Raw genomic sequence first — 24,795 nt, forward strand, 5'->3', positions numbered from 1 at the left:
GCACTATGCATAAGCACAAGATGCGAACATAGAGTCAGAGATATTAATATCATCGGCGTACGCCAAAGGCTGTACTCTTATAGAAGAAGGTACCGACTCTATTTAGTTCTACAGCTCGAATCATTTTCTCCAAGAGTATCTTTAAGAAGTCGCACGAAAGGGAGTCGCCTTGTTTGAAACCTCGTTTGGTATCGAACGGCTCGGAGAGGTCCTTTCCGAACCTGATGAAGTTTCTGGTATTTCTCAACGTCAGTTTAGCAGAGATACCAATTTCAGACATCGTGGCATAGAGGCAGCTCCTTTTCGTGCTGTCAAAGACAGCATTGAAATCGACGAAGAGGTAGTGTGTGACAATTCTCTTTTCACGGGTTTTTTCCAAGATTTGGCGCATGGTGAATATCTGGTCGGTTGTTGATTTTCCACAATTTAATAATTTAACGCAACTTTTGTCCCTATCACCAGTTCTATTTTAAAATAAACCATAATATAATAGTAAACGGTTATAAAACACAATATTTTAAAATCATTTTAACTGATTATTGGTTGAGTTTATTTGCAAATTAAGAAAATATACAATTATGTTAATGGCTGTTTATAGCTTGCATTATGTTGTCGGTTGATGCCAATTTAAGAGCGTTTATAATTTTACTTAAATTTTCTTCATTGTAACATTTGCATTGTAAGCTAGATACCACCGGTAGTTGCTCTCGATTTGGCATCGTAATAGTTACATTGTGGATCAGACCCTAAAATTCAAAAAATATTATCTGTTACGTTTATGTTATTATGTTAAATTGCAACGACAAAATAATTATAGTACATACTTTTTCCACTTGTACATTAAGAATCATTTTATGTTCTTTATCCTGATCTTTTAAGAATATCTCCTTTTCAACTGAAAACTTGGGTGTTTTACCGTATATCCACTCCCAAGATTTGAATTCTGTTCTTAAGTTACCAATTCCTGGAAACCATTTTTCTGTGGGATTGATAAGCTGGAAACCACGTTGTTTCATAATTTGTTGATTTCCGCCATCTCTCAACTCTGTAGCAAAAGTTCTTAAGTATTCATAACCAACTGAAGATATTAACTGCGATGTATTGACATTGCGATTTATTTCACATAAATTTTTAATTGGCGAGCGAACTGATGCTGTAGAATTGCTAATATAATTAACCTGAAAATATGTAAATAATTAAAATCATTTTTATATATTTTCTAACCGAAATAATATATTCCTACTGTAGGATTATATTTATAAAATATAATTACGTAAAAATATTTTACCAAAACAAGGAGGAACAGTTAAATTTGGGACATTTTATACTTTCGAAATTTTCAATTTTCAAAAAATCAAATTTTGAGCAGTTTTTTGAATTTTACTTAAAAAAACCAAAAAATATTTTTACTATCCACTATTTTATGGTTTTTATAGATATCTTAAGAATACAGAAAAAAAAAAAATTACAAAAAAAATATTAAAAATTAAAATAATAGAGGGGGGAGAGACAGGTGCCAAAAAAAGGCGCATCCTGGTGACATTGATCCTGACTCTCCTGGTGGTTTGAAAAAAAAAATTAAAAGAAATTCTTAATCAGTATGGATGCTGTATTGGGCACAATAGACCAAAGGTCGCAGTGCATTCCTCAACTTTCAATCTAATGGATGCTGTTATAGTTCCTACCTCAGGGAATACGACAAAAAATAAGGACTGCCTGAAAATAAAAATAATTTTTTACGCTTTTATTTTGAAATTCCTGAATTTTTTTTAATATTAAAAACTAAATTTAAAAAAAAGTGAGTCTACCTACCTACCGGGCTAGGTACTGCGTCACTAAAGTAACTGTGGCTCTTAAAATAATTTTAATTTTTAAAAATTCTTTGGAGGATATGTTATTAAGGGTCTAAACTTTAAATATATGAAAAAAATAGAAATTTTCAAAATTCTAGAGTAGAATAACCCCTTAAAAGCTTTGCACTATATTTTCAGGTGGGATAAAGGAGGAGCTAAATTCGGGTCTTAGAAAATTTTATACAATGGCGGGGAAATCCAATTTTAGTTAGTATTGTTTAACTTATGCGAGGTATGACAATTAAGTAATGAGACTTATTCCATAAAAACCGTATATTTGAAAATTATTCTACAACTCTGCCATCAATTTTAGCGTATGTTTCCGAAGCTGTTTCGCCCAATTTGGCGCAAATTTTATCGCGACGCGTTGCTTTTGATTTCGTTTTTCCATTTTCTTGACGAGCACTACAAACACACGTCTACTCAACTTGACGCAACAGGCGAACTAAACAAGCTAGAGCGATGTAACATATATCAATGGAGAGTGGAGGGATGTCAGAAAAAGGGAATTTCAAGGTCACAGGTTTACCACAAGCGCGGCAATAAAATCAGTATCATTACTTAATTGTCAAACCTCGTATTCTACTATAGGACGTAGCCTCCCTTTGTTTCATTAATACACTTTGCATTTTTTTCTAGATTATATATAAAACACATATTCATATATAATACCTTACAAATATTTTCCGAAGATTTTAAGTTGGTTTGGCAACTAGTTTTGGAGTGTTTGTAAGAAATTTCCAACTTAGTGTAATTGGTTCCCAAAACTTTATATGCGTTTTTTTCAAACCAATTTATTTAGAATTGCTGATCACTGTAGCTCGAAAACCGCTCGGTAGATTAAAATGCATAAATTTTCTTCTAAGAATTAACGGTTGGTTTTTTCCAAAAATTGTTAAGGGGGTTGTAAGGTATATTTTTTCATTTTTTTTGTTTTATATTAATGTACAATATCTTAAGATTATTTTGAGAGCCAATTAAAGCAAAATTGACGGAGATATACACTTGTAAGTCTCCGCCCTCCGATTTGTTTGTGAGCGTTTGTGAAATTTTAAACGTGTTTTTCTCACACTTCACTTTTTCGAAGCCGGTGAACTCTGTAGCTCAAAATCTACTGAACCGATTATTTTGCAATTTTGCACAGTCTTTCATAAATTGTGAAGTAACGCCGTCGAGTTTTTTTTAATTTTAACTTATTTTTAAACAACAAAATTTCTGATTTTTTTTTTTTTGAAAAATCAGTATTTTGAGTTCCAAGCGTTGTAAAAAATTGAAAAATCATTAAAAAAATCGACTGCGTTACCTGAGGAAACTTATCAACTAATCAAATCAATTTGGTTTTTTTAATTTCAGATTTCCCAGTCATGAGTTATGCGAATTCTCTGTCACCGGCTCATCTTTTAATATTCTTCTATGAATATTCTTTAAATACCATATAATTATGCTATAATTATACAAATATATAAATATTGATTGTATCTTTAAAAAAAATTACTGAAAATATGCTTTTTTTCGCTCGAATTAACCTTATTACCCCCTTAATAAAAATATTTTTTTTGGTCCGATTAAGGGGTCAGTAGGGTAATTTTTTTAATTTTTTTTTTTTTTTGCATTTTCTGTTCTCTTATACCCTTAAAATTAATATAGACCCCCACTTTACCATTGGAAGGTTTCGTAAAAGGCCCAAAAATAATAATACCGCTCGACGTTCGGAGCGCTCGTAGTGCACACCTCAAACTTTAAACGCGTTTATCTCAAAAAAACACTTTTTTAAACTGGCGGACATGCTTCCGGTCGAACTACTCAACCTTTTCTTCTTTAATACTAGATATACCAGACCAGTCAAAATGACTGTTTGCGGTACTTTAATTTAAAAATCCTGCTACGTGTAATATTTTTTTTTTCGTAATGATATCATGACTTTTCTAGTTATAACTAAAGAATTAATTTTATAAAGTTTATTTTACTGTATATATGTAAATAAAGACTGGAAAACTCATTAAACACTTCCTTTTTAAGAACAGTCATTTTGTTTGGTTTGGTATAAATAGGTATACTACAAGCTGGTATATACATATGTATATCTAGTGTTAATGTTCACAAAACGCTTAGCTATTGTCCCGGCTAGATTCATAATTTTTTATAATTTATTGACAATGTTATGACAAAATTTATGTAAAATGGACAAAAACTCAAAATAAAACGTTTATTACTTTTTTATTTATAAACTTTTATTTCATGATTCTAGTAGGGACGATAACCATTTACGTACTTTTTAAGAATAAATTGGTTTTTGTGTTTCAGATGATTCAAACATGAGAAATCGTGTCCGCCAGTGAAAAAACGCATCTCATTTACCCAGCTATTTCTTTGACAGATGTCATCAAAAAATTCCGAAAAAATTTGTTTATACACTCCACGATATACCTCAGGGTATGTGAAAAAATTTGCATTGTAGAATAAAAATTTCTATGAAAAAAAATGTAAAAAAAAAAACAAACCTAAACAATCTCCAAAAGTTGGTGATCTTCACCGTTCATCACTTGTTAAGGAGGGGTTGGAAAAGGATCAACCCAAACCAATCGCATACCTTACAAATTTTTAATTGTTTCCCGGCTTCGCACGGGGTAGATAATTATTATTTTTGGAAAATTTGATATAAAACACTTTTTTTCACAAATATTTTTATTTGTATTAAAAAAATCCCACAGTTATATTTGTAAGTAAGTCTATTTATGTTCAATTTCTTTGATGTATAAGTGGCGGGCACTTAAATAAGTAACATTTACATAGCATATTATATACATTTTTACTAAGTTTTTTTAAGTAATTAGAATAAAAGCAGAGTCGAATAAAATATATACAGTCTAAATTAAACGTTGACAACTTTCCACTAAAACCCATACATCTAGGTATTTCAAAGAAATTTTTGTTCGTGTCGATAGGAACTTGCCTATCATTATTTAGTATTTTCCTTACAAAATTATTATTTTTTGTTTGGTTTTGTTGTTTTGCGCTTTTTATTTTGGTTTTATAAATTTTTCTGTTTTTTTTTTGTTTTTTATTTTTTATTAAAAAAGGGTTTGTCATTAATAATTTTCATTCTTATTATTACTTAATAATTTATATTTTTAGTATTTTTTATTTTACAGGTTTACTTTTACATTATTTACAGATATAATATTAAGGTAGATTTACGTTTTTTACTTTTTTTTGTCAGTTTTTATCTTAAAGCTTCACTGTAAACTACGTTGGCAGTGGTATTTGTAGATGGCAACAAAATATATTGATTTTCAGAAGATCCCACTCGAGAAAGGGCAACATGTAGTTGTCCATGAGAAAAGCATTCATTCCTTAGGTCGATGCCAACCATCGAAAATGTTTGACCCTTGGACTTATTTATTGTGAGGGCAAATGATGTTTTTAGAGGACACTGTAAAACTCTTAAACTCTTAATAGATATAGGCAAGTCCGTAGGGATCATGGGGATCCGCGGTATGTGGGCGAGCTGTCCGGCCGCGGCCCCGGTGATTATAGTGGATACTATGACGTTCTCCCGCAATTCCTTCACCAGAAGTCTCGTGCCATTGCACATGCTGGGAGGGCATAGGTTCCTCAGCAGCATTACGGGAGTGCCTACCTTTAATTGTAGTTCGTGGGACGGCAAGCCGGAAGGATTCAGGGAATTTAAAAATTCTTATGGATAGTGCACTGTATCTTCGATGTTGCATACTGTGTCAATAGATTTGTAAGATTTAAATTCACCGGGTACTTTTTCCATAATAATTTTGTTAATCTCATTAACCGATTAATTTCGCGGGGACACTATCGCTCTCGAACAGAGCCAATTGAAATTTCTCTCCGTAAGATTTTGTATGTCGTGTCCACAAGAATTTCTAGACTCTGAACGATTTGACTCAATTCGTTATCCAACAATACCTGGGGACTGTTTGCAACCGGAGACGGTAATTTTCCGTCTCCAAGTTTTAGAAGTTTTTGTGTGAAATTATTATCGTCATTGTCACTTAAATGTGCTCTCATATTTGTGCGCAGATTAAGAGTTTCAATCGATTGCCATAATGTTGATGATTTAAGGCAAGCTCGAATAACGTCAGCTCGAGTACCTTTTGTTATAACTGGTAATGTTTGACGAAAGTCTCCAGCTAAAACAAATGTCACGCCCCCCATTATACGGTCTGAGCTTCGGATGTCTCTCAGCGTGCGCTCTGTGGTTCATGGTGCACTCGTCCCAGATGACCAGCAAAGTGTCTTGTAAGAGCTGCCCCAGCGGACCGTTTTTGCGGATCGAGCACACAGATTCTTGTTCCAAAGACACAGCCAATGGTAATTTAAATGTAGAGTGAGCAGTCTTTCCATCATTTAATAGGGTTGCAGCAATTCCGGACGATGCCACTGCGACAGCCTTTTTCCAGATTGACGTACTTTTGCCAACACTAAATTGGCATGGAAGGTTTTGCCTGTTCCACCGGGCGCGTTCAAAAAAAAAAACCGTTTACCGCTCAGCATCGAATGCTATTTTTTGATCTGCCACTAACTTGGGTACATGCTTGTTGACAAATACAGACAACTCGTTAATATCATGCGGACGGCACGGTATCGCATGGACGAACAACCATTTCTCTTGGACCAGAGAACCAGAAGAATTGGTCACATTGAAAGTGTTGTATATGGGCTGTATTTTGACGGCCGCAAAGACAATACACTTACACAAGTCAGCGAAGGTGAAAAGTACTATCGCGACACTGTCAAAGAGGAACATATTTCTTTTATAGCGGAACGTGGTTGTCATTACTTTGGCCACGTCACCTCTCCTTCCGGGTCAGCTGAGGATGAGACGCAAGCTATATGGCCACAATTACAAGACAATTCAGTTGATGTGGAACATCTAGAAGTTGTCGGTGCTGATGGCACCAACACGAACACAGGTTGGAAAGGTGAAATCATTCGGAAAATAGAAGAAATAATAGGTAGGCCATTACAGTGGGTTGTTTGTCTTCTACATTTCAACGAACTTCCATTTCGTGCTCTTTTCGAACACATAGATGGTGTCTCAAAGAGTCCAAATACATTCTATGGCGACATAGGTAAACTGCTCCCTGATTGTGAGAAGTTGCCTGTTGTCAAATTTAAAAGTTTTCCATCCTGCCAATTACCTTCTGAGGCTATTAATCCGACCCAAATTAGCACAGACCAAGCTTATCTCTATAAAATATCAGAAGCTGGTATTTCCGGTCAATGTTCCTCAGATTTAGCGTCGATGCATCCAGGTAACATGTGCAAATCTCGCTGGCTCACCTGTGCAAATAGAATTCTGAGATTATACATTTCTACTGACAAACCAACAAAGGAAATAAAGATTTTGGTCAAGTACATACTTACAGTTTACTCACCTTTGTGGTTCTCAATAAGATTCAACAGTTCAATCAAAGATGGCTCGCGCCATACTGCAATTCAAAGGTTGAGATACTTACCTGCTAAACTGGGCAAGGTTGTCGATTCATCCATTCAACAGAATGCTTTCTTTGCTCTTCCAGAAAACATTCTCCTTAGCATGATGACTGACGGACGGATAGAAGTCAGAAAGTTGGCCCTTGACCGTCTTCTGGCAGCCAGAGAAGCAGAGTTTGACACTGTAAATGGAAGGGTTAGATGTAATAAAGTGCCAAAGCTAAATTTCAAAGCTAATAATTATTACGATATGATTAACTGGAAGACTATTACCTTGAGTGTTCCACCAGTTCTTTGTTCAGTTTCTAACGAAGAACTCATAAAAGGGCTGTCGGGAGACACTGCAGAGGTATGGAAATTTAGTGAATTCCCCTCTCACACTGTGGCAGTCGAGAGAACCATCAAACTGGTGACAGAGGCATCTTCTGAAGTTATTGGCCCCCAATCTCGTGATCGTTTTATACGCTCTACACTGAAATCTAGGTAACAAGTGCCAAAGTTTAGTACAAAATCTGATTTCATCAATAAATTTGACACAGATTCAGACTAAAACAAGCCTGACATTTCGGTAGCAAATGACGTGACAAATAACTTTTGTTTTATACATTTTGCAATGAGATGCGTATTTGAGGCGCTAGGTAGACAATTTCACGATTTTAGGCGAATTTCCGAAATTTCAAGGCCGGAGTTGGGGTTGAAGATGCAATCCGATCTCAAAACAAAAAGTTGCATTGGAATCAGGAAGTGCTAACGCAACTTTTCCGCACTATTAGAAATCCCGAATCGAAAAAAGTCCGGAATCGACCCACCCTATTGTATACCCTTTTTTTTTAACAAACTGCAGGTTCTCGATAGGATTAATATCGGGACTTTGAGGGGGCCATTCCAAAGTTTCAATTCGTTGACTTCTAAGATATTCCATAGTCTTCTTAGCTTTGTGCTTGGGGTCGTTGTCTTGCATCAGAACGATTTTGCTACTATCCAGACCCAATTTCTCCAACGAAGAAAAATACTCTTGTCGCGTCCATATTTCCCTCGATTAAAATTAGGTCCCCAGCACCACTTTTACAAAAGCCACCCCAAAAAAGGGCTTTTCCGCCCCCAAATTTGAGTGTTTGGATGACATCGCGGCTGGTAATAGTCTTTGATGACTTCTTCCAAACGTAATGTATTCCGTCTGACCCGTGGAATTTAATCTTGCTTTCGTCTGTATAAAATACATTCGCCCACTGTTCTGGAGTCCAGTTTCGGTGCGCTTTAGCAAATTTTAGACGTAGTTCTTGATGACGTTTAGTAACCAAAGGTATTTTAATTTTGCGCCGGGATTTAAACCCTAGTTTTTTTAACTCGCGGTTACAGTCATGCGAGAAACTTGTTTTCCGTAAGTCTTCTCCAGTTCAAAAAGAACTGGAGAAGACTTACGATGTTTTGGTACTGATATTTCATGACAATTAGCAATATTTTTCACTCACTCAAATGAAATTTCAGCTAAATTTGCAACTTGAGAGCCCTTCATTCAACTATTGAAGCACAGATTTTTTAATACAGTCAGCAATTTTCTTCATTTTTCTTAAAAAAACACGAAGTTAAACAGCTTCACAAAAAATAATCTTTCTAATTCTACTTACCGTCTATAAAATGAAAAATACTTCTCAAAACGATAGTTATTTGATAAATAGAGCTACTGGTATTTAATATACTCGAAAGTTGTTTATTTGGTCTTAGCTATGCTCACACGCCTGAACGCAACCGATGTTGTAACATAATTGAGCAAAAGTGCACGTGACGCAAACCAGACGCCGCCAGAAAAATATTGAGAAATCGTACCGTTATATTTCCGCGAAAAATCTCAATCTCATCATAGGTACACTAGCTATTCGAATACATATCTACATATTCATTTCGTAATAAGTTGCGTAGTGCAAAAAAATTTTGAAATCAGGAATATTTCATTTCGTTTGCTCAATTGTGTTACATAGTGTATACAGTGAGTATAAATGTAACAAATATGTATATAAAAATATTAGCGGAGCACTTGAGTTCTGTCGAAGAATGGCCAGCGTACTGCCGTATAAATGTGAATGAAAAAAATGTAAGCATGTTACATTTTCGCTTAGACCAAAAATGTGCCCGGGAGTAAAAATGAACAATATTTTAGTACCCCAAGCGAATTAAGTGACATATCTTGGTATTCACTTAGGTAGAAGACTTACGTGAAAATTAAAATTGGCTTTTAAATAAAAACTCCAAACTTTGCTTAGATAACAAAGTGCTTTTATATAATGGGGTCATAAAACCGATTTGGATGTATGCGTACTAAAGAACAACGTATAACAAAACAGCTCAGTTACTTGCTTGAGTTTGTATAGTTTTTAAATATATTTAAGATTTTATAACTTATTGTTAGGCTTTTAAAACAAAAAGCAGATTCAATAAATAAAGAAATATTGAAAAAAAAATAATAATAATACCTCGTCGAAAACCAATGATATCACAAAAAACCAAAAATAAAGAATGGAGTCTGCTCTTAAAGATCCAGATAAAGACTTAGCTTTTTGGCGAAAGGTTACGTGGTTTTAAAGCTTGATTTATAAAACTTGGAGTGTATTTCAGTTATCTTTTGGATTTTTACACTTAGATCGAACGGCAAGTGTTTAGTATGAAAAATGCTAAGAAACGCTCACTGATCGTTTGGTGTTCTATGTCGGGGGATGGGGTTGGAAAACTAAAATATTGTTAGATGGAGTGTGAAATGTTATAGGATATATAGACTTTCTGAAAGCAAATGTTCATAACAGCGCGGAGAAGCTTGGGATTCGTGATTATTTTAAACAATCACGAAATATTAAAACAAATCAGTGTTGAAGAAAGCCGTGGAAAAAGAATGGAACCATATAGAAGCTTCGGTATGCAAAAATATTCTAGAAAGTATGCCACGCGATCTCCATGAGGTCTAAAATTCACAAGATATTAAATAATCGGAGACGTAATTTTTTCTTAATTTTACAAACTGTCCCATTTTAAGTGTAGCATTAAACGAACAATAAACGTAAATATGCTAATTTTGTTATTGTTGCAGCACAAACATTGTTTGGTTTTTTTCATCTCTTTCTTTATTGACGTAGAAACCCCTTACGCGGTTATAGCCGAGTTAACAACAGCGCGCCAGTCAATTTCTCTTTTCGCAAGGTGGCGCCACTTGGAGATTTTTAGAGAAACCAGGCCCTTTTCCACCTGGTCCTTTCAAAGGAATGGAGGTCTTTCTCTTCCTCTGCTTCCCCCGGCGGGTACTGCGTCGAATACTTTCAGAGCTGGAGTGTGTTCGTCCATTGTCTCTTAACTCGCTGAACTATGTCAACGTCATCGTATATTTTATACAGCTCATCATTCCATCGAATGCGATATTCACCGTGGCCAACACGCAAAGGACCATAAACCTTTCGCAGAACCTTTTTCTCGAAAACTCACAACGTCGACTCATCAGATGTTGTCATCGTCCATGCTTCAGCACCATATAGCAGGACGGGTATTATGAGTGACTTATAGAGGTTGGTTTTTGTTCGTGAAGAGATGACTGTGCTTCTCAATTGCCTACTCAGTCCGAAATAGCTCCTGTTGGCAAGAGATATTCTGCGTTGGATTTCGAGGCTGACATTGTTAGTGGTGTTGATGCTGGTTCCAAGATAGACGAAATTATCTACAACTTCGAAGTTATGACTGTCAACAGTGACGTGGGTGCCTAGTCGCGAGTGCGACCAATGTTTGTTTGATGACCGGATATATTTCGTCTTGACCTCGTTCACCACCAGACCCATTGCTTCGCTGCCTTATCTATTCTGGAAAAAGCAGAACTAACGGCGCGGTTGTTAAGGTCAATGACTTTGTCTTTCCCGATCCTGACGGAGCTTATGGTATTGCTTAACGTCAGTTTACACAGCCGTATTAGTTTTGCGGAGATACCAGATTCAGACATCGCGGTAGAAAGGCAGCTCCTTTTCGTGCTGTCAAAGGAAGCTTTGAAATCGACAAAGGGGTGGTGTGTGTCGATTCTCTTTTCACGGACAAGCTTTCATCCGACCATATTTTCAAAAATCTGATACATGCTCCTTATCAGTTCTTCGCCGCCGTGTTTGATTAGCTCGGCCGGCAATCCATCGGCCTCCACCGCTTTGTTGTTCTTCAGACGAATTATTGCTATTCGAACTTCTTCATGATCGGGTAATGGAACGTCTGCTCCATCGTCATTGATTGAAGAATCGGGTTCGCCTTCTCCTGGTGTTATGCATTCACTGCATCGGTTACTAGATCACCTCTTTGGGTTCTACAAGAGTACGCTCCGGTCTTGAAACCTTCTGTTACTCCCCGCATTTTTTCATAGAATTTTCGAGTTTTACTTCTTATTATCAAAAAATTAATAACTTATTTGAAATAAAAAGGAATTTTTGAACAAATTACCATACTATTTATATTTCAAGTTAAAAAAGACAGTTTTGCGGTGTTCTATTTATAGTGTGAGTCAGTGTATATATAAGTTGTAGTTGCCGCTAACTTGTGTTCATATTCACCAGCACCAAACAATATTATGTTTTAGAAAACATGTCCACTTAATTTCGTTAAAATATCACACTTATTGAACAATTTCTATCGGAAGCAGATACCATTTAATTTTGGCATAACTTCTAAAATGTTCTTCAACAGTGGATATATGTAAGTCCAATTGTTGGTTGGGAGCGAGGCTGCTAAAACCGGATTGGTGCCCTTTATATTGTGAAAGCCAGCGGTTGCGGTGGTTGTAGTAGTACTTCCAGACCATCTGTACAGCACACATAGTTAATGCAAATTCAGACCAAGAAAGCGCTGTGAGTATAAACGCGGAAAATGAGAAGAACTGTTTCGCTCTCCTGAACTGGTGACCGAGAGTTCCAAGTCTCACAACAAGAGAGGGCCCCCCAAGGAAGGGTTTATGACAAAAGCGAGCTACGAGGTAGCGTTAGGAATATGCAACCGACCGAAGGCTAGTCTAACTTGAAAGAAGAGGAGGTGACAAACGGCCGGGCACACTTTGATCCAGCGTTTGGGAATCGCATTGAGCAGCATATCGCTGGAAAAAGGCGTAAATCGACGGAAACCATTTTGAGGTTCCAAAACCGGGAGCTGAGGGTACACAAATGCAAGATCGCCTCTGCTGAGCTTTTTCTAGGCAGGTTACGACGTGGTTTTAGTCCAGGAACTCTAGATCGAATCGGGTAAGGTGGTCGCTGGACAAAGTCACCAAACTACTCAACAGAAACCCCGAACGTGAAGAAACAGATAAGAACGGCTATAACGGTTAAAAATCTATACTTCCATACTATATCAGTCTTTATTACTTGCATCCTGCTATATGACACACGAATGCGAGGCACCAACGGCAGAGCTCCAAATGCGGTAGGCTAAATTCAGCAGAAGGGATTTTATTTTACAAATTAGTCTAGTCGTAGCCAATAAAAGTCAGGAACCTATGTATAAAGGGCCCATCTTCAGAAACGTTCTAGATATAGAGCTCTATACCAGTAAAGATGCAATGGTAAACAATTGTAGGGTGCTAAAAACACCGACACTCTGTGACCTTAGGTACACCTACTTCTCCATTTAATCAAATGAAAAGATCAGACAAAATGTGAGAAGAAATCGCAGAAACACAAACTGAGATCTGGGAAGATACTGTTAGAAAAGATACTTAGATCTTGCGTGTACAGGAACGGGTATGAAGAGCAGGAAAGGGACGGGACAATATACACGAATGCTTTTCATCCCGCTTGCCCTACGCTACCGCTCAGAAAACGAAGCATCTACGGTGGAACAAGAAGCTTGGGTCTTGCAGAAGCAGAGTAAATGAAAAGACAACAATTCTGGAAAAACTTTTGTAGCAACTTTGAAAAGTCCAACGAGGTGGCGAGGATGAGGATACCGCCCGGTCTAATTCACAAGAGTTCCGGGAAATAGTTGGACAACGCCGAAGACTCATTAGAAGACCTAGTTAGTGGGCACTTTCCTGGCTGTAACGGCGCGGTAAGGTCTAGTTATGAAGGGAATAGGACTGAAAACTTTCCTGAAAACATAATTAAAGAGAATAAAAAGGAAAAATGCCAACAATGCCAATGCGAATTCTGCAAAAGTCAAGCGCAAAACGGTAGATCTGAAATGTAAAAAACTCATAAGGACACTACATAAAAACAACTGTAGGAACACAATCGGAATACTCATTTGTGACTGTTTGGTGGCGACACACGCCTACAGAATGGGGTTGAAAGATCGAGAAGAATGCAAAAAATGTCAAGAACAAGGCACCAGAAAACCCCCCTCATTTGCAAGAGTATGCTTTAAGCATTTGGGACCCACAGTATGAAACACTAGAAAATGTACCGATAGTGAGGCGACAGAGTCTATTGAAATTCGCTGCAAGCGCAGCCATCATAAAGGATTACTACTTCTCATGGACCGCGTCACTTAACTCTATCTGGTAACGCAAAGGACCACATCTTGTCTATACGTGGCTACTACACTAATATATGTTTCATGATACGACCTATCTTATGGGAGCACAATGTAAATGATCAGCCAACACCGCTTCTACCTTCCACCGTAGAATACCGTAGATTTCCACGGCATTTGGACTTTTGCCGTAGAAACGTGTCAGCTGATTGCTCTCTCACAACGCAGGGTTGCTAATTTCGATATACTGTAGTAATTATAAAAATTGTCTTCAATATGTTTGAAATTTTCTTAAAATAACTCAAAATCAGAGTCGAATGCTATTATTTCTAAATATATAAACTATTTTTAATAGTTTGTTTTCAGTTTTGATATTTTATATTATGAAAAATTGTAATTGAAAACATAGATGTGTACAAAACTATATACACGGTTTGACAATTAAAAAAAAATTTGTGGAATTGTCCACAAATAATTCGTTCCACCGGGGAAAACTGTGAATCAAGTCTACTATTGCCAAGTACTCGAAAGATTGCGAAAACGAGTCAATAAGATGCGCCCAGACATCGCTCGTAACTGGATCCTTCATCACGACAACGCGCCGTGCCACACCGCCTTCAGTGTGTTCCAGTATTTAGCCTCTAAAAGGATCGCCGTGTTGCAACAGCCGCCTTATTCGCCCGACATGTCACCCTGTGACTTTTTTGCTTCCTAAAACAAAATCGGTAGTCAAAGGAACCTATTTTGAATTTTTTTTTTTATGATTTTGTAACCTTTCTGCATGTTTCGATGCTGTTTCGCGAATGACTTCCCGAACCATTTTTAAATGAAGATCACGGTACAGATCCGAATTGCGTATGTACCACATGTACGCTTTTACCATTTTTCGCAGAACTTTGTTTTGGAATATTTGAACCGCTTCGATGTATAACGGGGCAGCGCATCCCCATAGTTGAATTCCATATGTCCAAATAGGTTTCAAAGTTTGGTTGTAGACTAGGAGTTTATTTGATGTTGTTAAGGGTGATTTCTTGCCGATTAACCAGTTTATTTTGTGGTATTTTAGTTTTAGTTCTGAAACTTTCTTTTGTATATGCTCCTTCCAATTCAACTTTGCATCCAACGTCATACCAAGATATTTCACCGAGGTGGAATACGGGATTACTTCGTTTGCAATATGTAAGGGGATGTATGTAGCACTTTTGTTAGTGAAGTTTACATGGATAGACTTCAACTCGTTTAAAGTAATGTACCATTTCTGTGTCCATTCAACGATTTGATTTAGTGAAGATTGCATTCTGTGCGATGACTCAACTACATTTTTGCCGGTCGTAATGATGCAGGTATCATCTGCAAATGTGGCGATTGCGCAGTTTGGCGGCGTAGGCATGTCGCTAGTAAACAAAATATATAAGATTGATCCCAGGACACTTCCTTGGGGTACACCTGTTTTTATCGGCTGTAACGTAGTATATGCTTGACCCTGCTTGATTCTGAAGTAGCGGTTGCTCAGGTAAGAGTCAACTAGTTCGGTTAGATACTGAGGAAAGTGAAGTCTTAATTTATGAAGTAAGCCATGGTGCCATACTCTATCGAACGCCTGCGATACGTCAAGAAAAACAGCTGTGCAATTGTGCTTTTTTTCCATCGCATCTTCAATTATGCTCGTTATTCGATGAACTTGATCTATTGTGGAATGTTGAGATCTAAATCAAAATTGATGAATGGGTATAAGTTCCTTTTCTTCAATTACGTTCTGAAGTCTTCTTATGATTACAGCTTCAAGTAGTTTGGATAAAATAGGCAACAGTGAAATTGGACGATATGACGAGGCTTCATGTGCACTTTTGCCAGGTTTTTGTACCATAATAATTTCAGATACTTTCCATGACAGTGGGACGTATCTGAGATTTAAGCAAGCGTTTATTATCACCGTAAGCTTTGCTATTGCTTTTCGCGTTAGGTTTTTTAGTATATCAGCAGTAACCAAGTCGAAGCCGGGAGCCTTTTTTGGTTTAAATCTACTTTTAATAATATTTTCAACTTCTTTATTTGTTGTTGGTTGGATTTCACCCACGTATTGCGATTCTTCCAGCTGTGGTAGAGTACCATTGAACGCAAAAGGACTAAATGTTTTTTTTTGTTTATTTTGAATCGATACAGACATCCAGGCGGCCGTGAAGTGGGTACTCGCGGACATCCCAGTCGAAGCGTTCCAGAAATCTTCCAGAAATCTTACGAAAACGCGCTGGAATCGCTGTATAGCTGCCCAAGGGGACTACTTTGAAGGGGATGGCAGAGTTGTAAAATAATTTTCAAATATACGGTTTTTATGGAATCAGTCTCATTACTTAATTGTCATACCTCGTATGCGTATTGAGCAATGGCAACATTGTTCAAATGAAAACAAGCAAAGATGGCTGATTTCTACGGGCTCAACTTTTAACACATTTTGCTCGCTAAGGACGGCAACTGAGGAAGGGAGTAGCGTTTTTCGCTGATCCAATTATATGTGTGAACCTGCACAGTGATCGGCACTTCAAAGAACAATTATGCTAGCAGACTCCACTTGAACACTTATAGCCTATTGCTTTGCTTTACGTAAGACATTTGAGATTTGGCAGAAAAGTTCAATGAACGCTGTTGTATGAGTTCCCTCACATAAACAGTTTTCGACGCTAAATCAAGCAAAATGATCAACTCTTGTCTTTTTATATTTTGTCAAGCAAAGTTGTTTAGTCATTGTCGAGTCAGCGACGAAACAACATGGTGCATAATCGTGCCATTAAAAATTATGTTCTCTGCACCAAATTATTTATGATTATGAATGCATTTGAATTACGTTTTGTGTTTTAGGGTAAAGGGCAAATTAATATTAAGTTTCACAATAAAAGTCCTAAATAACCAGCAAATAGTTAAGTCCGTTGGTAGAAATTGAGCATCCGGTCTGACAGTTATCCCAAACTTTACGAAAGAAGAAATAATCAAAGCCAACATCTGGACATCTTCCTAAGGGTCATCTTCCATCGTCAGAAAAATTTTGAAGAAAACAGGAAATCATGGACGTATTGCAATTACTTAAAAAACTACATACATACTTATCTCCTTGAGTACCCGACAGAAATGTATTGTATTCGCAATTAAATTTTTAATATGTCACCAGAGTTTAAAAGAAACTTTTATTCTTTGACGAGAGTAATTTACATAAGTCTCTTTGGTATCAAAGGACAGAAAATCATGTAGAATAGATCGGGTACAGCGCTCAATAAAGTGAATTTGTTAACTTCTATCAAATATCGTTGAGTGAGTGATTTGGAAAAGTATGAGAGTTGGAGGGGTAGGAAACTCTGAATATATTGTGACTTCTATTAGCATACGAGTATATGCAATATGAATACTTTAAAGAACAATTTAGCACAAAGCGATGAAAGATTTGGTCTAAACAACGGATTTTAGTCTCAACAAAACACAAAGCGGCTTCCTCATTACATCCTAATATAATTTTCAATACCTCTTTCCAAACTAATAGGCCGGATATTTTGTGCACTTTAATAATTATGAAGAGGAATACTACTTCCAAGCCAGGAAAGTTATATGCTATTTTTGGCAGACATTTATATAAAAAATTAAAATTTCGTCACTCAAGAATTGAAGCCATTGGACCACCGTAAACGTCGTGATTTACTGATTTTGCCTTGGAATAACTAGGAAACGATAACGATTTATTTGAGAAAATCCTCGTGATGATGATCTGAGTGGTGCGGTAAATAAGCAAAACTGTCGATTTATTGACAACCATTACATTCACCTAACTTGATGGTTTGGTGCGATTTTTAGTCTGGTGGAATCACCTGTCCGTACTTCTTTCAAAATAAACCAGACTCTCTTCAAGCTTTAGAAAACAATATTGAACGTGCTATTCATGACATGTGACTGATTTAGTGGAAAAAGTACTCGAACACTGAGTCGTGAAGGCAATTTAAATGATGTTATAATCAGAACTTCACATTAAATAAAAAATATCACTCTTATTAGAAAACTCTATAGAAACAAGCAATACAATCTAAAACGCCTGTAATTTAAATTGATAAGCCGAGAAGTTCAAACTCAGCAAAATGAGCAACTTACAAAAGTTTTCTTCAATAGACATCCCTTTTTCTGCCCGATGTTCGGGATGTAAAAATTGCGTGTTTTTTCTCAACCTTTTTTCAGGTTCTTTTGTGTTTCAACTAACTATATAGAGGTGGTCAACTTTTATTTAATCTGAATAACGTATTTTGCGAATGAGTGGGTTGACAGTTATTTTCTTCATGATATTAAAACCGGAGAAATTGGTAAACGGTGGAATGGAGGATTTGGCACGATTCCGATTACTTTGGCGGAGGGGTAAAAAAAAAACCCCAATTTCCGTATAAATGGGGTATGCGCGGATAGGGGAGCTTCTCCAGAGGAGGAATATCCAAAAATAATATAAAAATAACTTATATTCTTTAAAATATTCACTATTAAAAGTTCAAAAATTTGCACGAATAACACATGGCATTTCTCTATGTTTCACTAAATTTTTCAAAGTTTTGCACTCTGTTTATTTAAATATACACTCTAAACATTGAAATAAGTTCAGGTTTCATTTTTATTTTGCTATATTTTGCCTAAATTTATTAATTCAAAAATCACTTAGCACACTCATCGTTGAAAAGGTTAGATTGTTTACAATTATGAGGAAAACGAGCGTTGCCACATCTTAAACAGCAAATATGTAGGATTTCAACGATTTTTGTTTGTTTGTTTTTTCGCCTATTTTTTTCTATATTAACTATAATAAAAAATACTTTCCAACATTTTTCAAGTTATAATTGAGTTGTGAACACTTTTTCCATCTACATATCGCTCATTTGTTGCTAGACCGGCATAAATCAAAAAACGTGATTTTTGAGTTAATGCTGCAGAATTGTTCGTTATATCATACTTCATGTTGGGTGAAAAACTCATATGAATACCTCTTATATTCTCCGCGTGAGAAGAGGTGTAAGGTTGGAGTCACCATGTAAGGTTGTAGTCAGTTGAAAACTTTAAACGCGTTTTCTGGAGAATCGATTTTTTTGACTTATGCCGGTCTTGCAGCAAATGAGCGATATGTATATGTATAATATTATATGTATGTGATTTATATTGAATAAACACAAATAAGTAAAACTTTATGATAATATTATAAAATTTATATCATATAGGGGTGACTGAAGTAATTTCGCGCAGTACTCCTTTCTGCGTTGGCGGCCTTCGGCAGCGCTTTACAAAAATAACCCTGGTCGAGCGAATACCCGTGGTGACTGAAGTACTTTCGCGTAGTACTCCTTTAAAAAATTAACCTAAGTATTTTATTGCGTAATATTATTATATAATATAACCTAGTTGTTTATTAAATTTAAATAAGAAAAAAGCCATATGCATGGAAAGATTGTTTATGCACATTTTAATTTGAAATATAATTTATAGACATATTTGTTTCTATTTTAACTAAGACTGCTAAATAAAGAAAAAGGATTTATATCGAAATAGAGAAATTCAGCGAATTGCTCATATTTACTTATCATGGCATGGCAGCGCTCCATTTCGTCGTAATTGTTTGCACATAAATGAGTGTAAAAAGCAATTTTTTTGTCAAAAAAGTCTTGCGGTATTTTTATTTAATTTTTTTTTTTACTAATTGAAATGAATTTTTGATGACTCATGCCCAGCTCTTGACCGATGCTACGGCTGCTACTATACCGGTCTCTTTCGACCAATTCAGCGATTTTATCGCAATTTTCGACGACAGGCCTTCCGGAGCATGGGGCATCTTCGACCACCAAACTGTATCGGGTTCATAAACTGCAAAAAATTTTATTGGCGACATTTTTGCCTTTATCGTAGTAGTACTGTAAAATATGCCATATTTTCTCTTTATTTTGCTCCATGTTTGCGACGCTATAACTCACGAACAAAAAAAGAAACAACAATCAATCAAACACGTGTTAGCGCGTGAAATGAGCTTTCCAAAAAGGTATAGCATGACCCGATGCGACAAATAAAACTAGAACTACGCGCTTTCAGCGCCAACTAGCGAAAATACCGCAAGATTCTTTTGACAACCTAATATACAATATGTACATTTATTTTTGTTATATAAAATTATCATATCACATTAATTCGTAACATAGTACGATTCTGAATATCTTAATAATTTTTGGTAAGTATATTCATTTGAACAGAACTTGTAACATTCCTTCTAAAATATGTTTCTATAGATCTGTATAGTATACAAAACTTACCTCTTCTTTGCTTAAACAATTTCCTAGGTTGAGTTTATTAGTATTAGCCAGAAGTGTGCAATGATGATAAGCATTCGGATACCCTAATTTCGCGGCAGTTCCGGACAACTGTAAATATATATATATATTATTATGTACAAAAAGAAATTATTTGCGATTAATATATTTTATATTTTCATTCGCATAAAAAAGTGTGTTTTCTTTAGAGATGTAAATACCCAAACCATTTAAATGATTTGGAACTATTTATGCCATTCTCTTATTATGCATGCATACGCAGAAGAATTCTTCTAGAATAACACAAATTATGATAAACTTGTAAAAAAAAGGTCTAACTTGGGTGTAACCGAACTTTTCATAAGGACTAAGTTAGTGTGTATCCGAACATTTTATACTCTTGGAACTTGCAAAGACCAAAGATCGTGAAATCCAGGTACTAAAAAGTCTTTGCATTCAAGAATGTTGCGAAAGGATTAAACATGAAAATGGGAATAAATTACTATTAAATTTGAAACTTTCTTGACTTATAATGGAGGTATAAGCAATATGGCACTGACCAGGGTTTCATTAAGATACCTCACATAAATCAATCATATGAAGTAAAGTTAGCCGGATGTCGGCCAAGTTTCGCCCAACTTTATCTTTTTCATGCACAAAGATACACAATTATGAGTAGACATTTTATTTTTATTGAGATACATAAATCACATATTGACCGATATATGAGGTATGAAGTCACCAGGAAGTTCGAAAATCTTTATATTAAATATATGGGGGCTCAGGCAAGTATTGATCCGACTCAATCCATTTTTGACACACAAACATACTATTGTCAGGAAAATATTATCCCTGAATATCAAATACCACATTCTTACACATTGACCGATATTTGCGGTAAAAAGTCAACTATAGACACTGGGGTACACATATTTAGTACCTACGGTCTTGGTTTGATGGATGGCCGCCAATCCATTAGAAACAAGAAAAATTATTCTTATAGTTTCGCGTTCAGAGTCAAATAAACCAAAAATTATTACCATATACCAGAAATAATACTAGAAATTGAGTGGGGAGCATACATCGATGTCTAGGGACAGTAATAGCAAAAAAATGTAGGCCAAAAACCGCTAAAACTATTGTAATTACTTTTGATTTATATAAATGATCATTCGTGTACGTAAACTTTTTCGATACATGAAAATGATCGCCATTCACTTGGGAGTGGCCAGAAACGATTCTTTTACATATGACTCAAGCAGCTCACGACTTCCGGTCTTTGACCAAGTATCCTCTGGGTAGCCTAAGAACATCCGTTTGAAGGCGAGCTAAAGTGAGAAGGCGAAAAATCCCCTGCATAGGGCTGTGCGCTGGGTTTGGGACCCGCCACGTAAAAAACACCCCCCAATGAAAAAACACCAACAGCCTCAGATGAGAGACCCCCCTTTTGATGACGACCATGGCAAACGAAATAAGGACTATGATTTGAGGGCATGCACCTGGAATGTCCGGTCCCTTAATTGGGAAGGTGCCGCTGCCCAGCTGCCCAGCTGGTCGATGTCCTCGTGAAAATAAAGGCTGACATCACCGCCGTCCAAGAAATGGAATGGACGGGACAAGGACAGAGACGAGTAGGTCCTTGTGACATTTACTACAGTGGCCATATAAGGAGCGCAAGTTCGGTGTTGAATTCGTGGTGGGAGAGAGACTCCGTCGCCGAGTGGGCAAAGAAGGTATCTTTGGAACTACGGTCGGTAAATTCAGCCTCACAACACGTGCGGGATGGGGTAGATACCGAGAGTTGAAGAGGGAAGCGAGACGCATTTGTAGACAGAAAAAGAAAGAGGGCGAAATGCGTGAGTACGAAGAGCTTGATAAGCTGGCCGACAGGGGTAATGCTCGAAAATTCTACGAAAAGATTAGGCGGCTTACAGAAGGTTTCAAGACCGGTGCATACTCCTGTAGAACCCCCAAAGGTGATCTCGCTACCGATGCCCAGAGCATACTTAAATTATGGAGGGAACACTTCTCCAGCCTGCTGAATGGCAGTGAACGCAGAACACCAGGAGAATGCGAACCCGATACCCCAGTCGATGACGATGGAGCAGACGTTTCATTGCCCGACCATGAAGAAGTTCGAATAGCAATTGCCCGCCTGAAAAACAACAAAGCGGCAGGGTCCGATGGATTGCCGGCCGAGCTATTCAAACAGCGCGGCATCAGCTTCTTTGCAAAATATGGTCGGACGAAAGTATGCCCAACGATTGGAATTTAAGTGTGCTATGCCCAATCCATAAAAAAGGAGACCCCACAATCTGTGCCAACTACCGTGGGATTAGCCTCCTTAACATCGCATATAAGGTTCTGTCGAGCGTATTGTGTGAAAGATTAAAGCCCACCGTCAAGAAACTGATTTGACCTTATCAGTGTGGCTTTAGACCTGGTAAATCAACAACCGACCAGATATTCACCATGCGCCAAATCTTAGAAAAGACCCGTGAAAGGAGAACCGACACACACCACCTCTTCGTCGATTTCAAAGCTGCTTTCCATCGCGGCGAAAAGGAGCTGCCTTTATGCCGCGATGTCTGAATTTGGTATCCCCTCAAAACTAATACGGCTGTGTAAACTGACGTTGAGATTATATTGATATCATCGGCCACAACACCCGCGCCGTTAGTTCTGCTTTCTCCAGACTGAACAAGGAAGCAACGCAAATGGGTCTGGCAGTGAACGAGGGAAGACGAAATATCTCCTGTCATCAAACAAACAGTCGTCGCACTCGCGACTTGGCACTCACGTCACTGTTGACAGTCATAACTTTGAAATCGTAGATAATTTCGTCTATCTTGTAACCAGCGTAAACACCACCAACAATGTCAGCCTGGAAATCCCACGCAGGATAACTCTTGCCAACAGGTGCTACTTCGAACTGAATAAGAAATTGAGAAGCAAAGTCCTCCCTCGACGATCAAAAATCAAACTCTATAAGTCACTCATAGTTCCCGTCCTACTATATGGTGCAGAGGCTTGGACGATGACAACAACTGAGGAGTCGACGTTGCGAGTTTTCGAGAGAAAAGTTCTGCGAAAGATTTATGGTCCTTTGCGCGTTGGCCACGGCGAATATCGCATTCGATGGAACGATGAGCTGTATTAGATATATGACGACATTGACATAGTTCAGCGAATTAAAAGACAGCGGCTACGCTGGCTAGGTCATGTTGTCCGAATGGACGAAAACACTCCAGCTCTGAAAGTATTCGACGCTGTACCCGCCGTGGGAAGCACAGGAAGAGGAGACCTCAACTCCGTTGGAATCACCAAGTGGAGAAGACCTGGGTATGCTTGGAATATCCAATAGCCGCCACGTAGCGAGGAGAAGAAACGACTGGCGCGCTGTTGTTAACTCGGCTATAATCGGGTAAGTGGTGTCTACGCCAATTAAGAAGAAGAAGAACATTGCGCGTGCACTTAAGGAATCGTAGTTATGATAATTTGGCCAATGCCCGAACATTCGTGATGAGTTTATCTTTCGTGAATTGATAACCGGCGAATGGAATTGATATCGAACTACCGGAAGTATCAACCGGAATTAACCCATTTCCAAATTTTTGGCGAAGACGACGTAAAATGTTTTCGGCAATGTCATTTTTGTTCGTATCCCATAATTCCCGGATTTGAAGACTGATAAGTGGAAATGATTATCGCGAAAAGTGTGCAAACTTCATTTTCAGCAATTGCAATTGCTGGCTTACTTCTTCAAAACTTGCACACACCGTACCATTCACAGTACGCAATGAGTCAATAGCAACCGTTGGTAGAAACTATCGTCGTTTTTCGGGTAGATTGTGTAAATTCGTCCGAAGGCATTAGTTGAGAACACAGCTGGATGTCAATCTACTGGTTGGCCTTGCTTTCTGCGCAACTATTTATTCGACGATGCATTCCATGTATAATATCAAGGTATTTCCGAATAGAGCAATGTTCTCGCAAACGGATCACTGACGAAAGTTGAGAAAAAACTCGTCAATGTTAATTTTGTTGGTGGCGGTGTTTCCGCTGGCTGTACTGTATTCTCTGGGTTGAAATGCACTTTTTGGCCATTCTCCAAATTAACTGCGAGACACACAAGTCGGAAAACGTTCATGAATTGCAAAAGTAAATATCCTACAAAGCGCTTTATTAAAGTTCACGTATCGACCGTATCGTTCAAGACCAATAACCGCCATGTTGCTTCCTTTGGTGACGTTATTACAAACGTATTTTATCGATTATACCAAATTTCAATACTCAACATTGATATGAGCTTTGAATGTGAATTAGACAATAATGGGGAATATAGTACGATCCATATGTTGTCAACTTCGATATTCACTCGTCTTAATTGAATGCTGAATGTTCTGCCATTGTCGTCTGGTGAGCGACGCCGTGCTGTTTCGACGGGGTCGGACCAAAGGGAGGAGGGTGTTAGATGAAAGGGGTTTGTAGGGCATGCAAAGAGGTGGCCAGTGTCATGCGGAGACTCGTTGCATGCAGAACATACGTTAGGTATGTCAGGGTCGATTCTGGACATGTAGGAGTTTAACCTGCTACAATATCCAGAACGAAGTTGCGCTCGGGTCACTCGCGTTTCTCGCGACAACTGGAGCTCTTCGTCTGCAATAGGTGGTGGCTTGACTCCAAGAACG

General features: G+C 37.4%; 1 protein-coding gene across 1 annotated transcript in view; it reads right to left on the minus strand.

Moving 5' to 3' along the window:
- Nucleotides 1-515: 515 nt before the first annotated feature.
- The window catches only part of LOC105222358 (lipoyltransferase 1, mitochondrial), a 31,156-nt gene continuing 6,876 nt past the window's right edge, over nt 516-24,795 (minus strand). The window contains exons 2-4 of the mRNA XM_049451360.1: nt 20,108-20,215; nt 825-1,178; nt 516-746 (exon numbers count right to left, since the gene is read on the minus strand). Coding sequence (XP_049307317.1) covers nt 582-746; nt 825-1,178; nt 20,108-20,215 — 627 coding nt within the window. The 3' untranslated portion in view covers nt 516-581. The remainder of the gene's footprint in view (nt 747-824; nt 1,179-20,107; nt 20,216-24,795) is intronic.

This window comes from Bactrocera dorsalis, chromosome 3 (assembly GCF_023373825.1).
Source record: "Bactrocera dorsalis isolate Fly_Bdor chromosome 3, ASM2337382v1, whole genome shotgun sequence".
NCBI classification, from domain to species: Eukaryota; Metazoa; Arthropoda; class Insecta; order Diptera; family Tephritidae; genus Bactrocera; species Bactrocera dorsalis.